Source organism: Sceloporus undulatus, chromosome 1 (assembly GCF_019175285.1).
Source record: "Sceloporus undulatus isolate JIND9_A2432 ecotype Alabama chromosome 1, SceUnd_v1.1, whole genome shotgun sequence".
NCBI lineage: Eukaryota > Metazoa > Chordata > Lepidosauria > Squamata > Phrynosomatidae > Sceloporus > Sceloporus undulatus.
The window spans coordinates 184,905,777-184,924,588 of NC_056522.1; the positions used below are offsets into that span (position 1 = coordinate 184,905,777).

Consider the following 18,812-nt stretch of genomic DNA (forward strand, 5'->3'; position numbering starts at 1 on the left):
AAGAGTGGTGACAGTACACAAAGAAAAGGACACGCATGACAATGTTAAGCAAGGAGGGGTTTAGTTTACATAGCCAAGAATATAGACAAGAGATAATCCCCACTATGTACAGCAAATCTTACACTTAACATAGGAAGGACAAAGGCAGAAACCAAAGGAATAAGAGACGGATTCGGTGGAGCAAAAAGAAAAGAAAACTTGAGTGGTAGAAAAGGCATGTTTAAGAAATGTGACAGAAAAAAGAAATACTCTTTCTCTAACCATAGTTAATTGAACACAGGGCAACATGTCAAGCCACTGGATGCTCTGGAAGATATTCAACCATTAACTCAACATAAATATAGTGAATGAATAACTATATGGAGCACATGGTTGTCACATAATAGTTATCCTTCAGGGAAAGCTACACTTAGAGTTTATTTATAGAGAGGTTAGCATGGTAGTAGATGTCAGGGATGATGGGAGTTGTAGCTCTTCACCTCTGGCTCGAACTCACCACCTGGTTGTGCACCGCGCTGACCAGTTTTGGCCAGTGGTTGTAGCTTAGCAAGAGTTACAGAGAATAGGCTGAAGACCCCGACAAACTCTCCAAGCCTTCTCACGCTTGCTTCCACAGAAGTCTTCACCCTTCTTCAGGATCCAGCTGGTTCTTGTAGCTTCACCCAAGACACCAGACAACTCAGTAGTCTTAAATAAAAGATCTACTTTATTCTACTATATACAGCTCCAAAACTATCCAACACAACAATACTCAACTCCTCACTATCCACTACTACTACCCACAAAATACATTGGGATGCATAGTCATTATTATAGTCAATGCATGGTACCACCCACTGTTGTCTGTTTCCACCCAGTAGGCGTGTACACCATTCTCATTGGTTCTCTTGGTTCATCCTACAATTAATGATTTCATCATCTCAGCCTTGACCACTTAACAATTGTCAGGTGTGTCCAATTATCCACTTTACATTTCTTGTCCTTGGCATTCAGGACTTGTTAATTGTATTACCATTTACACCTGTGTGGTTCTCAATTGGCTTCTGCTGAGTTATCCTGACTCTCACATACATATTTTATTTCATTTACTGTATATCCCATGTTGCTTTTTCCTTAACAGTAGACACCGAAACCAACAGAAAAGTATATCTAGTACTATCAGTCAATAAGAAATTACTATAACTAAAATCTAAGAGCTCCTACTTTTGTGCAGGTAAAGGCTAAGAAGAGAAAGACTGGGCCAGACATTAATACAAGGATTAAGTGTACTACATGTTTATTAGAAATACATTCTCCCTGATTTTCCTTCTGTACCTGGATCAAAGGTTTTTCCACCATATAGTTTAGAGATGTGGAAAAGAGACTTCGCTTTGTGTTAGTTTGGATTTTATAGATTTTAAAATAGATTTTGAGAAATCTTTATTCAGGACACAAGGCTACTGTCAGGACAGAACATGGAGAAACAGAATGGTTCCCAATTGGCAAAGGGGTAATACAAGGCTGTATCCTCTCGCCCTATCTGTTCAACTTGTATGCAGAATATATTATATGAAAAGCAGGACTGGACACAGAAGAAGGAGGAGTGAAAATCAACAATGTAAGATATGCAGACAACACCATACTACTAACTGAAAACATCACAGACTTGGAACAACTACCACTTGGAAGATCAAGGAGGAAGTGCAAATGCAGGCTTATTGATGACCACAAAGAAAACAAAAATAATGACCATAGAAAATGTACACAGATTCAATCTAGACAATGAGGAAATAGAAATAGTAATAGAATGTTCGTACCTGGGATCAAATATTGATCAGAGTGGGGACTGCAGTCAAGAAATTGTAAGAAGACTATGAATGGGGAGGGCAGCTATGAGAGAACTAGAAAATATTTCAAAATGTAAAGACATACAACTGAGCAAGAAAGTTAGAATTATACAAGCCACTTCATTCCCTATTACCATATATGGATGTGAGAGCTGGACAGTTAAGAAAGCAGATAGGAAGAGAATTAATTCATTTGAGTTGTGGTGCTGGAGAAGAGTGCTGAGGTTACCATGGACAGCCAAGAAATCAAACAAATGGTTCCTATAGCAGATCACACCACAAATCTCAGAGAGATTTGTGAAGCCAAGATGACTAGACTGAAGCTGTTGTACTTTGGCCATATCATGAGGAGGCACGACTCACTGGGAAAAACAATAATGCTAGGAAAGGTTGAGGGAAGCAGCAAGAGAGGAAGGCCACATGCTAAATGGGTAGACTCTATTAAGGAGGTCATGGGTATGAATTTACAGAGCAGTGGAGCATAGGGAGTCTTGGAGATGTCTCAACCACAGGGATGCCCTGGGTCGAGGTCGACTCGATGGTGGATAACAACAACAAAAGATTTTTAAAAACCTAGTTATCATGAATACTGAAATGACTGTGTTAACTGCAGCTTTGGCAGAGCTCCCAAGGCTGATTTGAAGCCCTGGACTCCCCTCAACTTCACTTTTCCTTATAAAAGGAAGCAATAGTTGTGGTGATGGAGGAGGAGAAGGAGGAGCAACAATCATCTCTCCCAGAAGACAAGAGTTACACTTCATTTATTGTACTGTAGACTCTCCTGCGCTACTTAATATCAAAAAGCACAGTACTGATTTTTCAGATACAGATTTATGTTTCCAAAATATCCTCCACACACCTTTGCAGGGTGTTTTTTTTTTTTTTTTTGGCTGTCTGTGTGTCTTCCCAAGGGACACAAAGGCAAAGAAATGGACTCCTGACCTGCCAAACTTGCCTATTCCTGCTCTGTTGGCAGATAAAACCTGACCATGTTAGCTCTCTGATGCTGTCACATTCTCAAAGAGTGTCTTCTAAATCTTCAGTGGCTCTCTTGTGGGAAAAACATCTCACAGGGAACAGTGGAACAGACAGTAGATGCTTAATGATGCTTCTATTGGAAGGAAATCAACCAGTCAAAAGGTAGTCATCCTGCATCTTAAGAATATAGAATGAGATGCCTGTTAAGGGAAGTTTCCATTCAAGAGGATGTGAAAGAAAATAAAAAACACTTCTTTCTTATCTGGTTTATAATGCATCTCTCTCGTTAAAGAAGTTACTAGACTGTATTTGAAAGATGCAAGGTGACGTTCCAAACCTCTTTCAGGAAGGTAGAAAATGTGGGACGACACACTGGCCAGTTACTCACGCTTGAAGGACAGCATCGACATGATATTAAATGGACAGCCTCGCTCTTCCAAGTATAAAGCATCAACAAAAAGCTGAAATGGTCAGTCCTTGTTCTTCAGGCACGTGACATCACCATGAGATGTCACCTTGGCCAATCTCTTTCCCTCAGGAAGGCAGCATCACTATGAGGCAACAATGGCCATTCCTTCTTTCTCACGGAAGCACCATCACTGTCAACTACCAATGATCAGTCTTTCTCTCCCTCAAGCAGTTAGCATCATTAGGAGGTCATAATAGTGCCCCCCCTCTCAGGAGAGGTAGCATTATAGTGAGATAACAATGACCAGTTTCTTGGTCACCATGGACTCTCCCCCTCAAAGAGGCAACATCATCTGTAGACACACACAAAAGCCAGAGCACAGACTCCTTCATGGATGCAGGAGGGAATATGTAAATATACCATAATTTCTCCCTCTTTTGTTTCAACAAGCAGCAATAGTGTCTGTGCACAGTGGGACTAACGTATCTCTCACTCAAACGCAGCAGTATGAAGAAGGAGGAAAGATGGAATTTGAACATCCCAACTATTACAGGGGATTGACTTTAAAATGGCAGATATATCAAGGTGGCCTGGCACAAAAGGAGCAGGATTCATGAGGCAGAAATAAGGATACTAGCAACTCTATAAATATAACAGGGCAACAGCTGGCCATGTCTGATACAGCTGGACATAATTTGGAGACTAAACAGACAGACAGACAGAGTTGATGTCTCTCATCAAGACAGCTGACTGTTCAGAGGTAATGTAAATTGTGAAATAATTTCCATAAGAATACAGTTAGCTGTATTTAATAAACACAACTGTGTTCAAAAAGTATCGCCAAACTAAAAATGTTTAAAAAATGGAAAGTAAGGGGAAAGTCAAATTTCACAATGTCAGATGATCTTATCTTAATTTACAAATGGGGAATCCAGAATGTGTGTCACACTTTATCGACCACTGAATCTAGTCACTACTTTTGTTGCATTAAATGAATAAACTGAGATTTATGCAAAAATTACAGTAAGTTGAACCTCCAGATGTATGACTAAAAATTAGGTGTATTTCCTAGACAGGCTAAAAAGTATTATCAAGAAATCAGAGATAAAAAAGCCCTGCAGGGGGAACACAGTGAAACTCAATGGTAAACAGGTTCCACTACACTTTAGGGGCTGGTGGAAGACGGTGGAGAGCAGAAGAAGCTGATTCTTTTATGTTTCTTTGCGTTTCTTTTTCTATTTGCTTTCACTACAAGTGACTACAGTAGAGCTACAACCACCTTACCATACTTTTTTTAAGGATTCTATTTAAATACAATATTCAAGATATTTAAAGAAAAGACAGTGAAATTTCTAGAAAGGGTGCATTTGTAAACATTCTCAGTTTCTGTAAGTTACACATCCATATGTGTTTCCAGTTCAATGTCAGTGTAGGGGCTGTACAGACGGGCGGCTGAATGCCAGCTCTTTCCCCCTTGGATCAGTGCCATAGCAGCCTCACACAGCAGCACCAATCTGCTCCCTCTAGGGAGCAAAAGGAAGCTGCTCTAAGCAGCATCCTGGAAATCATTAGTCCCCTTCCATCCAGTGCCATTTGGGCACTGTGCCCGGTATGCATCATCATGGTGCATGCCGTATGGTATGGGCTTGGAGCGTGGGGATGCTCAGCCCTCACCGCCTGTTCAGGCCAGAGCTTTTTGCTGGTCTGTCGAGCCCCATATTTATTTAAAATATTTTCAAAAAACCTTTCAGTCAATGCCTAAGTATACAGATACACAAGACAACTTATTTTTAGTCTCATTTTTTTGGTTAGGTAGATAACAGATAAAATCCAATAATTTAATGATACAGCCCATACCTAGGGATAGGTGAGTCATACAGTTTCCAGTCTATGTCACATTCATACATGGAATTTGTGGCTTCACATATGCATTAATTAATATATTCTGTCCCCTTTCCACGTTAAACTGTGATTTTTAAAACAACAACAATCGTCCACCAAAAATGGATAATTTAATCATTTTAAAATATCCTTTCCCTCCTCAAAACACATATTTCTAAATATATTGTCTCTTAAAAGAAAATTTTTAAAAAGTATTTTCATACTTTTTTTTTTTTGAGATAAAAAGTGTGCCGCAATTTCCTGTAACTGGGTAAGTCAATCGATGGCTATGTTATTACTGGCACATTAGTCTGAAAGGTATGGATCAGGTCATTTCTTATCAAAATTCACAAAGACTAAATTTTTCAAGCATCCTTAACTCAAGACTAGCATGAATGGAAAAATGTTTTCCACACAGTGAACTCCTTTTTTACCCTATGGTATCATCTTTAGTTTCTATACAGTACTGTAAATACTCATGTATAAGTCTAGAAATTTAGGTCAAAAACTGACCAAAAAAACTCTGAGTTTACCTATCCACGGGTCAGTGTAAGTATTGCATCTTAACTCTTATTTAAAAGATGGAATCATCCCCCATTGAAAAGCAAGAGTATAATATGTGAAGCATCGATCCCCCTCTACTCTCTCTCATCAATCCAGTCTTAAGAGCAAGCACAAAGAGTTATGTCTGCTGGAATTTTGTAAGTTCTTTGACATTGCTTTGCTTCATCTTTTAGATCTTTTGCTATACGCCCCTAAGTTTTACCCTTGACCTATCCACGGTTCATGGCAAAATCCTTAATTTTGGCCTCAAAATTTGCCCTCAACTTATACATGACATTAACTTATAGTCAAGTATATATAGTAAGTAATTTGGCCTAGGAATGAACCTTCTTTTGGTTACACACAACAGATTTTTGCTTTGATAAAGAAAGCTATATGTGCCCTCCCACTGTTCCACCCTTTTATTCTGGTCCATGTTCTTATATGACGTTTCACACTGTGCCATTCCCATTAACTTGAGCAGCAAATTATGTAGCTACTCAGCGCCCCAGTGAAGTATCAGATTTTGCGATCTGTTGTTTAATGAACACATTTCTCTCATCTACAATGCATCTCACACCACATCCCTGAAGACATTTGTCTCAATATAAGAGATGAGAGCTTTTTTTCATAGGAAAAGACAGCACCTAAATGGTCTATGTTCTCGAAGGCATTTCAACCAAATTGAAACTGACTGTGTGAAGACATTTTTTTCCCCTTATAAATTTGTTTTTGGCTGGAGAGGAGAGGTGGAACCATGGCTGAATGGTAACACACGTGCTTTGTATACACAGAAGACCTCAAACTGTGCCCAGTATCTCCAAATAAAAGAGGATCAGGTTGTAGGCCTAGGAAGAGATGCTTAAGTTATATAGGGCCTCGGAGTACATTTGGTACTAATGGGCTAGGCACAGTATCAGTTTAATGCTACATGTGATCCAAACACCCTGAGACAGAATTGAGTACACTCTATTTTGAGTTAATGCACCAATTGGCCTGGTACATACCTCCCCGTCAGGTCGGGTAGGAGGTGTCCTGTTTCCCCCCCAGAGGGATGGCGCAGCAGCTAAACTGCAAGGGGTCCCTCCGCCCCAAAAAGAACCCAGAAAAAATGGGTTCTTTTTTTGATGTGTGCGGATGTCAGGAATCTGCCATTGGCGCACTCCTGACGTAAGCAACACGTAGTGACATCTATACGCCGACATGATGCTGCCGTCGTCACGTGATTGGGTTCCGGAGCATATGGATGCTGCACACTCCGGAACCCTAGTACCAATGGCAGCATGCCGTTCTTGGACCGTCTCTCCCGGGCCAACTGTTATGTAACATTTTAACAGAGTAGTAATGCACGCATACATAGGACCACAACTCCAGTTTCACAATAAAAGGTGATTTCCTCCTTATGGTCATGCCTCTTTCAGAAAAAGATTGAAACCAAACAGAAACTTCATACCCTCCCTCTCTCAAACGAGCAGGCTTTGCTGCAAAAAGGGAACAATACAAACATTCAGCAGAATCCAGGCTACAACATCATTCCTGGCAACAGAAAAACATGTAAAGGTGGAAGGGCAAATCTGCTTTCTTGGAAGACATCAGATGACTCAAAGAGTCTTTTAACAGTCAAAGGACAGATGAAGAGAGATAATCAGAACTGACTGACTGACAAATTGACTGATTTTATTTCTTTCTTATACAGCTGTCCCTCCGTATTCATGGCTCTGGAACATGTTTTTTTATCATTCATGAGGTCAAGGCTGCCACATGCACATGCACTCCCCCTCCTCTCCATCCATGCTTCTCTGTCACTAGCCCAGCTAAGCCAGATAAAGGCGACAGTGAGAAGAAAGAGAAGCAACCTCTTCCTTTCTTTTTGTTTGTTCCCAAGGCTTTCCGGGGCAGCATAGTCCAGAGGAAGAGAGGAATCCTATCCCCCGAGTCCCTGCAGCCTTGGAAGGGCTTGGAGGAGGCCTGAGGCTTTTACATTTCTCTTGCCTCCAGCAGGTAGACCTGAGGTCTGGTGATGCTGCTAGACAACAGCCACCTGGCTACTCCCCTAGAGCCTTATCTGAAATTAAAGGGGCCAGAACTATTGTGGTGATAAGGACACTCTACTCACTATTCAAAACATGCCTAAAGACATTGCTAGGGACCATTCTAAAGGACATCACCAAGGGTCATCCCTGAGTGTCAGGCATTGGCCTTGATATCTCAAGGGCTGGGATGTTCCTCTATTAGCAGCACTAGTAACTACTCAGCTTTCTAGTAATTAAACAGTGTGTCTGGATGTTCCAAGAGATGAATGAGAGTACATGGGAAGAAAGTATGTTAGACAGATCGAATGCCTGTATTACAACAGACGGGCAGGCAGACACACACATGGTAATTGGATTTGTGAAGAAAAATGAATAGACGTCACAGAACCTTACAAAGTGTTGTTGTACAAAAGTATATGTATTCATGGCTAGCTCTACCATTAAGTAGATTCTGGTGGCTGCTTAAGGCAGCTTGCTTTGATTGTTGTTAAAAGGCAGTACATTTTTACTTTGTTGTTTCATCTGGAAGAATAGGGAGAGGAGCTTGCTGGATTTCTGTCTGATGTTGCAAAGTAACTTGGTATGGTTTGAGGTCTTAAGTTCAGTACCGGTAAGTGATGGTGGGAGGCACCATCACCTCATGTAGCAAAACGCTTGGGCCCAGCCTTGCATCTACTTTTGAGTCACAATATTATCAGTATCTACCATGTAAATCAGGATGTGAACACTTCAGTTCAACCAATTAGATCTACATAACACAGACCAAAGATAATATAAATATGTTATTCCCCAAAGAGACAGACTATTCATTATGAACTGTAAAGGCTCCCTATCTTTTTTAAGCTCTCTTTGTTTGTGGAAATAATCCATTTTTGTCTCAGGCTAAGATCTGTCAGTCAGAGATTGGTGGAAAAATACTAAAATAAAAAAGGACACATTGTGAATTGTATTATAACACAATAGGTGAATCTGTCTGCATGCAGGCTTCTTGAATTATAGTAGCAATTGTATGCTCTTTACTTCTACCACATTTCTTCCTAGTTTATGTTATCAGTCGTCTACATGATTTACCATAACTCACACTATACAATCCATTTCAACCATGCTTTTCATACACGCAAACCTTAAAGGAGCTACAACAGAAGGCCAGCTGGTGACTAGATGTATCTCTCCCCCCCCCCCCCCGCCAAAAACCCACGTTGGTTTAAGAGTTTATACTGCCTGTTTCTGGTAAAAGTGTCACAGACAATTATTCTGTAATTAATAACTCAGAGAAGATTTTAGGACAGTTACTCCCTCCTCAACTCAGTGTGGTTCCTGACCAAGTGTGTGGTAGGGCTTCCAGGGGCAAGGCCAAAAGGGCACCCCCCCCTCTCACCTTGGTGCCAGGTGCCATCTTACTCATGAGTAAGCCAGAGCATAGCAGGGAGGGAGGTGCCCTGGGCACTCCCCCTCCCTGCCAGTGGTGTCTCTGCAACAGGTGCAGCATGCACTCCCTCCCCCCATGCTGGCCTGTCCACTGCACCTACAGAGATGCCACTGCCTCAACTCCAGATGGTTTAACTCTAAATCAAAATAGGTTCCTAGGGCAGAGGTGGAAAACTCGAGGCCCAAGGGTCTCAGTTCAGACTTATTGGTTTCTCCAAGCACCCAGGTTCTCTTTTCTGTGACATCATTGTTTGGATTCCATTGATTTTATTCCCCACAACCCACTCCATTCTAAAAGGTTGAAAGACTGCTCCTTGGGCTCAGTTATCAGCAGAAAGTGCTTTATGCTGATAATTTGGGGTGCATCTGCACTGTAGAAATAATGCAGTTTGACACCACTTTAACTGCCTTACAGAATCCTGGGATTTAGAGTTTTGTGAGGTACCAGCCCTCTTTGGCCAAGAAGGCTACAGACCTTGTAAAATTACAAATCTCAGGATTCTATAGCCTGGAGTTACAGCATTTAAAAGTAGTGTCAAACTGCCTTATTTCTACAGTGCAGCTGCACCCTGGGTCTTACCTGATGGCCTTTGGTTTAATCTACCACCAGAACACAGCTGCTGAGAAATTCTAAAACTGAAAGAAGCCCTTGGACTGTATCCTTGACCAAAGTCAAGCTTACAAATGGTTAATCTTTACAAACTATGATGCTGCACTCTCTAATTTATCCAAATGCTAACCCAAAATAATTTTCTCACAAGACCTAAGGTACATTCTTAGTTTTCAAACTTTTTTTTTAAAGCAGAAAAAGGTCATACCTTCATAGCTCACCACTTCATTAATTTTACCTCAAGCCTACAAAAAGAAAATAATACTCTCAAGCGAACAGGCCAGCAAAAGGCTCAGAAACAGATTGTGCTCCGAAGTATATTATTAACAGCCTGAATTCTTGATGTAAACCACAAGGAAATAAGGGCTATAAGCTTTCCTTCAAAGCAGTCTTCAAGTTGCCCTGTCTAGGCAAGGCTCATTATTTTCAGCAGAGCATATACTAATTGTAGTTGCTTGTTACAACTTTTTTAAAAGTAGGCATAATGTAGAAATCTATCACTTTTGAAGAAGCCTAATTTATGACTCAAGTCAAACAGTCAAGACAGTAGGCCAGCTCTAGGGCACCCAGCTGCCAGTTAAGCTGCTCCAAGTAACAAATCTTACTGATCAGCCCTCATACACATTACTAGCTTCCAAGGGAAAGAAAGGTAAGACAAACAGCTTTGTAAAAAAGAGGCAAAGGGGGGCAAGGAAATTCCTGGCTATGAGAGATTAAGGTTATACTACTCAGATGGTGTTCAAATTAGTTTTCAATCTATAGCTACAATCCCAAGAGTTCACTTGGAGCAGCACATTTATGACTAAGCAATTAGCATTGATTTCATCCTTTTGCTGTGTATGAGTGGATACGGTCTAAGTGTCTCGTGGCATTTGGGATTGCCACAGCTATCAAATGGGAAACTTGCTGAGAGAATTAGCCATTCCAGCAATCCCATGGACAGCATCACACTCCCTTTCCATTCACACCTGAGCAGCGCAATCTAGTTAGTATTTCAACTGTGCCTTCATCATTGGAGCTTGAAAAAGTTAACATCTTGGATTAAAGTTCCTTGGATCCCATTATGAGCATGGCTTCTGCCTTGCTATGCTTGCTGGAGGATTGTTGGGACTGGAGACCAAAAAAATTAACTTTATCAAGACTCCATCATCATCATCCAACATATGCAGTTCTTTCTCTAAGGACCAAACCAGAAGACACACAGGTCCTGTATAGACCAGCCTGAAAGGCCGGCATGGTAGAAGAGTCGGGGCATAGCATCCTCATGCTGCACACCTGACTCCGCCCCCAGGTGCCCTGATGACATGCACTGCTCCATGCGGCAAGCGGTGTCACGGTGATGACACAGTGCCAAAGGAGCACTATATAGCCGTGCCACCATGGCTATGGTGCCCTTTTGAAGGTGCAAAAAGGAGCCTCTTTTTGCTGCTCCTTTTTGCACCCTCGAAAGGCCAGATTGGGGCCGTGGCATGTTGCTCTAGCCCCAATCCAGCTAGGAAAGGGGCGGCATCCCGCCACCCCTTTGGAGTAGTCTGTCAAGCCCCAAAAAAAGCAACACATTGAAGAACCCTGGCCAGCTGGGATAAGCCCACAGATATTAATGGAAGGTGTGGCTTGCAATTTATCCAGCAAACCTACCATTAAGAATTCTACTGGCACAGTCTCTTCAAGAGGATACAGCTGATCTTTTACTACTGTGTTTATTTGCCATCTTATTGTGTTGGACTTTTGTTTTTATTCTCATACTATGCAACACTCCAGAAATAGTTACAGACATTCACTCACCCATTCACCCAGAGGAGTAGCAGAACTGTTCTGTTGACTCCCCATAAATTAGAAATCTGGAATACGATAAACCTAAGTATTCCACAATCTTGATGTTTTGAAACTTTGAGAAATTAAGAGATTTCCCTTCTCTCTCAAGATAGGGAAGAAGAAAGCAACGCTCCCAAATGTTTTCAATATTTTCACAATAAGTTAACAAATAAGTTTTTTTGTGGGTTTTTCGGACTACGTGGCCTTGTTCTAGAAGAGTTTATTCCTGACGTTTTGGCAGTATGTGGCTGGCTACGTCTGAGATGCCAGCCACAGATGCTGCCAAAACATCAAGAATAAACTCTTCTAGAACAAGGCCACATAGCCCAAAAAATCCACAAAAAACTATGGATGCCAGCCATGAGAGCCTTCACATTGAAGATTATCACATAGGGTCTTACCGTGAGTCAATCACAAAGGAAATGTTGGGGAAGTGTGTGTATATGAATGCCAGGCATACTTCCTCAGTGTCATGGAATTGTGAGCTCCCTCTAGCATCCTGGAATCATTCTAATGATGATTTTCCGTTTATACGAATTTTCCGTTTATACGTAAGTCACTCTCCCTGAACGATTCCAGGACGCTAGAGGAAGTTCACAATTGCTTAATGCTGGGGAAGCATTTCAGGGTTACGCACACACATACTTGCCAAACTTTTCCCCAGCGATTCACTCATGGTAAGACCCTGTGTGATAATCTTAATTAACAAATAAAATTTTCCAATTGTTTGGCAATTAGTATCATCCCTTTATGCACATTCTTTTACATCTAGTCAATGGTTTGACTAAAAATATACACTAAATTACTGGAATTAAAAAAGAGAACCGACAGTCAAAAAAGATGTCTTGATGCGATGATATTGTATCCCTTAAGGCTCTTTGTTGTATGGCTCAGTACCAAATGCATAAATTGCTATACACAGATAAATGCAGCTTTGAAACTTGTTTTAAGAATTCTGAAAATTAGCCTACAGTGTGCTTTAAGATACTGATCACTTCCTTGGGATTATAACCAGACATTTCACTCAAGATAAAGTAGCTGTGAATTTTACTGGATATCTTATGAATGCTTTAAAAATTAAAAGACAAGACAATATGAATATAGCACATGTGCAGGAAAGGAACTTTCCCATTGCCATTTCTCCTTCAGTTTATACCATAAATGGCATCATTTTCCTGAAAATACTACCATGTACTACTCATCATTCTTCTCGACCTGCACATATATTAGTGGTGGAAAACTTTTGGCCCTCCAGATATTGATGAGCACTCCCAAACCACTAGCTAGCCTGGCTAGGACTAATACAAAACTGGAGCCCAAAAGCTTCTGAGGGCCTGAAGTTCTCCAGCCTTGCTACATAGCCTGCAGCAGTACCAAAACAAACCCTTAATCACTTTTCTATTACATATGTGGGATATCTTACCTTTGCAATGTCTTCCTGAGCTGCTACTAAGTTCAAGTATGATATATTGACCAAATCAGGGCCATACACAATTGTAAGCATTCGGTTTTCCAGACGTCCTCCTACGTTCCCTCCATCGAGATGTTCACGTAGCTTTGGATCCTGTAAAAAAAAAAAAAAAGCAAGTAATTAAAAAGTCTGCTTGCACATTTTGAAAAGCATTTTAATGCCTCAGCAGCATGCTGAGATTTTTTAAGTAGCTGCATTTCTGATAAGATTCATTCTGTATTTGTCAAGACAGTCATGACCCACTCTATGCCCTCACCCTACTTCCACAGAGATGTAAATGAAAAGATTATCTCAGATACCAACTTTTCTAGGACTCTGAGTTTAATGAAAGCTTGATGAAATTAACTGAAATATTTTGACAAGGTAACTTAGGGAGATCCCCAAAGTAATGTTTCATGTCTCCATTTCTCCTTCCAGCTAACTCTCCGCACCTAATCTTTCCTGGGTGGTTCTTGAACCATATAGGATGTGCTACTGAATGTTGGAAAAATCAACAAATACTCTGTCAGTATATTTTAAGATGTTTTTCTTGTCCTTTCACACTCAATATTCCAGAGTAGTGTTGGTTTTGATTCTGGAGACAACTTTATCTGTGGCAGGAGAAGACACCTCTGACAGGTTCAGGGGCCACTTCTCCCTCTGCCCCTGGGATCTTCTGAAGCTACACTGACCTCCCAAAATGCCAAAACAAACATAAATGGTTGCCACTCCACACCTGGTTGGAAACACATTAAGTAGTTTGGTGGGTGAATGCCATCTATTAAAAACGTACATTGACACTACTGGACACTTCCAAGAGAAGCAATGTCACACACAAAAAAGGCTGGCCTTGCAGGGGTGGTTCAAGAGCAATAAAAACAGCCTTGGGCCCCATGTAGTCCCAGAACAACATTTTGCCCATCTTTGGTCTATGATATTTTGTTGGATAGATATCCCTTGCCCTTTGAGTTGGGAACCACAGGGATGAGCAGTCCCACTTATAGTTGTAGGACTGGGTCCTGAATTATGCTGTAGTATTTTAGAGTATTGCCATGGTATTTGAGCTATACAATTGTGCGCAGTTGCACATTGTCTCCCATGCTGCTTAATGCTTATATGATGCTGCTGGGTGTGGGCCACATAAGGTGACATATTTTACTTTATAAGTGGACTCAGGTGAGGCTAGGGATGTGGTGAACCACTACCTGGACAGTAATAGGCTGGATGAAAGCCAATAAACTAAAGCTGAAATCTCAGCAAGACTAGGGATGGGTAGATCAATCAAACCCATGTCTCTTTTCTTCTTTTGCTCATCTCCGATTCCATTACATGCGGCTTTTTTTACCAATATGGAAATAAATCTGTATATATTTTTATACACATTGGTCATGGATGTGTGCTACCACTGACTAACAGTGTCTTGTGTTTATTTTATAAATGCACACAGTTCTTTTGGCACATTTTTGACATGCATGCTTGTTGTTGAGTGTGTATTTAGGTCTATCTATCCTCTCTCTCTCTCTCTCTCTCTCTCTCTCTCTTTAGGGTATACATCAGAAGTCTAGAAAAGTAAAGATTTCCAATTGAAAACTGAACTCAATTGTCAATTCAGTCTTTCAATAAATTTTGGAATATCTTCTATATGGAGAAAAAAGGACTGACTCAAAGTTAGTGAATTTAGGCACGCATAGGCTAGAAGCTTTGGAAGCATTTTAGTTAAGGAATTTTATTCTTGCAGATAGGGGCCCATTATGAAGTCATTGGAATTCTTCTAATTTTTGTTGATCATTGATAATTTTATTGTCATTACACTAGATTAGTTTTACTCCAAATTAACATTTTAATTAATATTACTGTTATCATCTTGATCATTCATAACTCAGAAATTTGTCTCCCTCCCCTTCTTGGCAAGACAATTTCAAAACTTCAGCTGGTAACCATCTACGGTTATCCAGTTGCCTCTGGGGGCCAAGCAATCTAAACATATAATATTGATTTTATATCAGCCACATCAATTCCTAGTATGTTTCTGAGTGACTGCTAACTTAGCTTCAGATCAGGATATTTCAAGGACTACATCCATCCATATAAGCCTGTTCAGCCCAGGTCAAGCTTGCAGGCACAGGACAAGGCCATTTTGTGGAGGTCTCTGTACCATGGAATCCTGTTTCACAAGAAGTAGTTTTGTCCCCTCAATATTCTATCAAGGTTTGAATCTCCACTTGGCCATGGAAACCCCCTGGGTGACTTTGAGCAAACAAAAATAACAACAAAAAGCTGGTTGTTCCCATCTGCTTTTACTTACTTGCAGTTGGTTCTAGGTTTTAGATCATTTTTTAAATAAAAAACTGTTTTTGCTTTTATTATTTTGCCTCAGTGTGGTTTTAGAAGGAATTGTTTCTAATGCTGAATTTTATATATTGTTTTACGACAATTTTAGCATAATAACCATTTTGGGAAGGCTTTATAAAAATACATTTTTTAAAACAAATCCAAACCTGACATCTTTCTGCCCAGCAAGTTTTTTTTAGGCTGCACATTTCAGAAGTTCATTTAAACTAACCTCTCCTGCAACAACAAGAGGACAACACTGTGTCTCCATCAATTCTGTGAGCCACAATTCCTAGGGGAAACCAAGAATCTAATCATGGCTTACAAAATTGGTTTTCATGACACTGAGCTGCCCTCAACACAGCCCATACGACCTTCTGAAACTCTGTAATGCCCAAATGCTGGCCAAGTCAGATTTGTTCAGACATAAAGATTAATAACTAAATTGTCTTTTTTCTACAGAAATTGAGGACTTTATTAAAAGCTCAAGCAATGATTTATTTTTACATACATTTGTTGTCAGCAAGCCAGGCAAAAGAGTTCCCTCAAATGCAATTCAATACCCTTTTCTATTAACCTTGCCAATGATTCAGTACTAGCTTTGCAAAAGAAGGGTGAGGAGAGATGGGTAAAAAGCACCCATTTCCTATATAATTGTCCCAGTGGGATAATTATCCATTCTTCCCAATACCTCAAAGTAAACCATCTTTCTGGGTTTTGTGATCCTTTCTTCCCTTCACTGCGGTTTGATTGCTTTAGTTAACAGCTTTCACTGAAAAATCCCAATCAAGAGAAACAAGATCTTTCAATGTTATTTTACAGGTGTGTTACTAATACTCAAGCCTGAAGAATGTGTATAGAACAAATTAAGCCAGAACAGTTGTGAATGTGATGTGCATTTCCACATCAAGCAGCATCTTGAGGAACACATGAAAAGCAACACTAATAGTAAATTAAGAGAGAGAGAGAGAGAGAGAGAGATGAATGGCTGTGAAAATGTTCCAGTATTGACCATAAAAGTGATCACAACAGTGGAGAGAAAGTAGCACATTAAATTATCTCGAAGCTAAAGTCAAGTTGGCCATGATGTGCTAAGGCTCTGCCTGGACTATTCAATTTCAAAGGGCAAGTGGGTCCTCAGAAGGCTGATGGTTTCTCAGTATACAAACGTTTGCTATACATTACAAACCATCCTGCGCATAAAATGCTGTTTGAAAACACTGAAATTCTGGACCAATCCATGCCAACAACTATCAGGTGAGAATGCACAGGGAAGCCATTGAAATCCACAAACACCTGGACAACTTCAAAAGGAAAGAATAAACTCTTAAAGTAAACAAAATTTGGCTACCAGTCCTGAAAAACACCAAAATAAAGATCCAGCCCATGCAAATGACAACCACTCAGGGCCAGGAGTTTTCCCAGCAGAACATGGATCACTAATTAAATAGACACCCTAAGGCCTTGCCATTCAACACCAGATCAACACACAATTAACAAGTAAATCACTTCCTCTCAACCAAGGGTCACCCAGTATATATACTCCACTCTTTTCCATGCCAGCATTATCTGAAGATGCCAACCACAGATGCTGGCGAAACGTCAGGAATACACTCTTCCAGAACATGGCCACATAGCCCGAAAAACCCACAAAAGGCTTTCACATACTTTGACTGTAAGCTGTATAAGGCTTTGTAGGTCATGACCAGCACATCAAATTGCGCCCCAAAATGGGCCAATAGTCAATGAAGCTATTTAACAAGAGAGTTATATGATCCCATAACCAGCCCTGGTCAGCAGTCAAGCCACAGCATTTTGGACCTGTTCAAGTTTCCAAAGTGGAATGTGTTATAGTAATCTAAATGAGAAGTAATCAGGGCATATGTTACCTCTGCCAAATCTCACATCTTCAGGAATGGGCACAGGTGCCATACTGGTTTTAATTGTGCAAATGCATTCTCAGCCACTTTCGAAACTTGAGCCTCCATGTTCATTGATGGCTCCAAGTGTATGCCCAAATTATAAACCTGAGATTTCAGGGAAAGTATAACCCCATCCAGCAATGGCTGAATCCCTTTTCCCTGATCTGCCTTCTAACTAACCAGGAAAACCTCTGTCTTCTTTAGTTTAAGCTTCAATTTATTTGTTCTTATCCAGTTCATTACTGACAACATACACTAGTTTAGTACCAAAACAGCTTCCTTGAAAATAGATGGAAGAGAAGGATAGAGGTGAGTTTCATCTTAGTGAAAACTCCAAGTGTACAGAGATCTTTCTCAGTGGTTTTATGTACATGGTAAACAGCATGGGGGACAAAACAGAAATCTGAGGAACACCACAGGCCAATGGTCAAGGAGTCAGAAAGGAGTCCCGCAGGCAACACCTTCTGGGTGGCAAAGCAGTGCCCCCAAGTCCCAATGCAGAGAGGTGGCCCAGAAGGATGCCATGGTTTATGGCACTGAGGTCCAACAGAACCAACAGGGACACACTCTCCCTGTCCAGTTCCCAGCATAGATCATCCAAGGGAACCAAGAGTGTTTCTGTCCCATACTCAATCCCGAAGCCATACTGAAAGGGACCTAGACAATCTGTTTCATCCAGGAACACCTGGGTGTGGATAGATTTTCTTTTCTTTTAAGGTGGCACACTCAATTATATGAGAACTTTACTGGGTTCTGTAGAAATACAGCCCAGTCTGTAGAAATAAAACAAATTATGCTATTAGTAAAAACACACCAACCTGTATCAGATGTATCAATTATTAATTTTTATGAGGGACTGACTATTCTCCCTCCCCCAGTAGTGCAGGGAAGGAAATAAATCCAGCTCTTCCCACTATACAGTTTGAGAAGGGGTGATTATTTATTTACCTGGCCTTCCCTCTTAGTGTCCTATACTTGCCCTTAGTGACATCATCACACAGAAATACCTAATCACACAGTGATGGCATTTCTACTCTCTTGTGTGCCTAAGAAAGACGAGAGAAGCTGCTGAATCGCAAACTAGTGTTGGAAAAGCAAAACCCAAGGGAACAGTGAGTACTCAGATGGTACAATAAGTGAACAAGCTGCATGCTGGTATGCTGTTTCTCTGTGGTCTGTGAGCAAATTCCATGCTGGTGTACAATGCCCATTTGCTCCCACTTTAGCAACTGCTAAGCTCAACACAAAGATTTCCTAAGCAGGTGTCTGAATTAGTACAACCCCCCCCCCTTTAGCCACAGATTCTTTATCTGATTCAAGCATCCATGGCTTGAAAATATTTAAAATATACAAATATGAATTCTGGATAGCAAAGCATGATTCTGCCATTTATAAGGGACACAATTTTTGCGTACATTGTATTTAATGGGGCTTGAATATCCACTGATTTTGGTATCCATGGGGGTGATACTTGTGGTGGTGGTACTGGAATCAAACCTCAGCAGACACCAAGGGGCTACTTTATTCCCAGGTTGTCTTTCCACAAAAGCCAGCATTTGTTCTTGGCTTACATAACCTGGGTGGTT

The 18,812-nt window shown here is 40.7% G+C and overlaps 1 protein-coding gene across 2 annotated transcripts in view; it reads right to left on the bottom strand.

The window, feature by feature from the left end:
- PLCB1 (phospholipase C beta 1) overlaps positions 1–18,812 on the bottom strand; it is a 547,711-nt gene that overhangs the window by 201,802 nt on the left and 327,097 nt on the right. For both annotated transcript variants that reach the window (XM_042445107.1, XM_042445106.1), the window contains one exon: positions 12,947–13,087. In XM_042445107.1, the coding sequence (XP_042301041.1) occupies positions 12,947–13,027 (81 nt within the window). In that variant the 5' untranslated portion in view covers positions 13,028–13,087. The remainder of the gene's footprint in view (positions 1–12,946; positions 13,088–18,812) is intronic.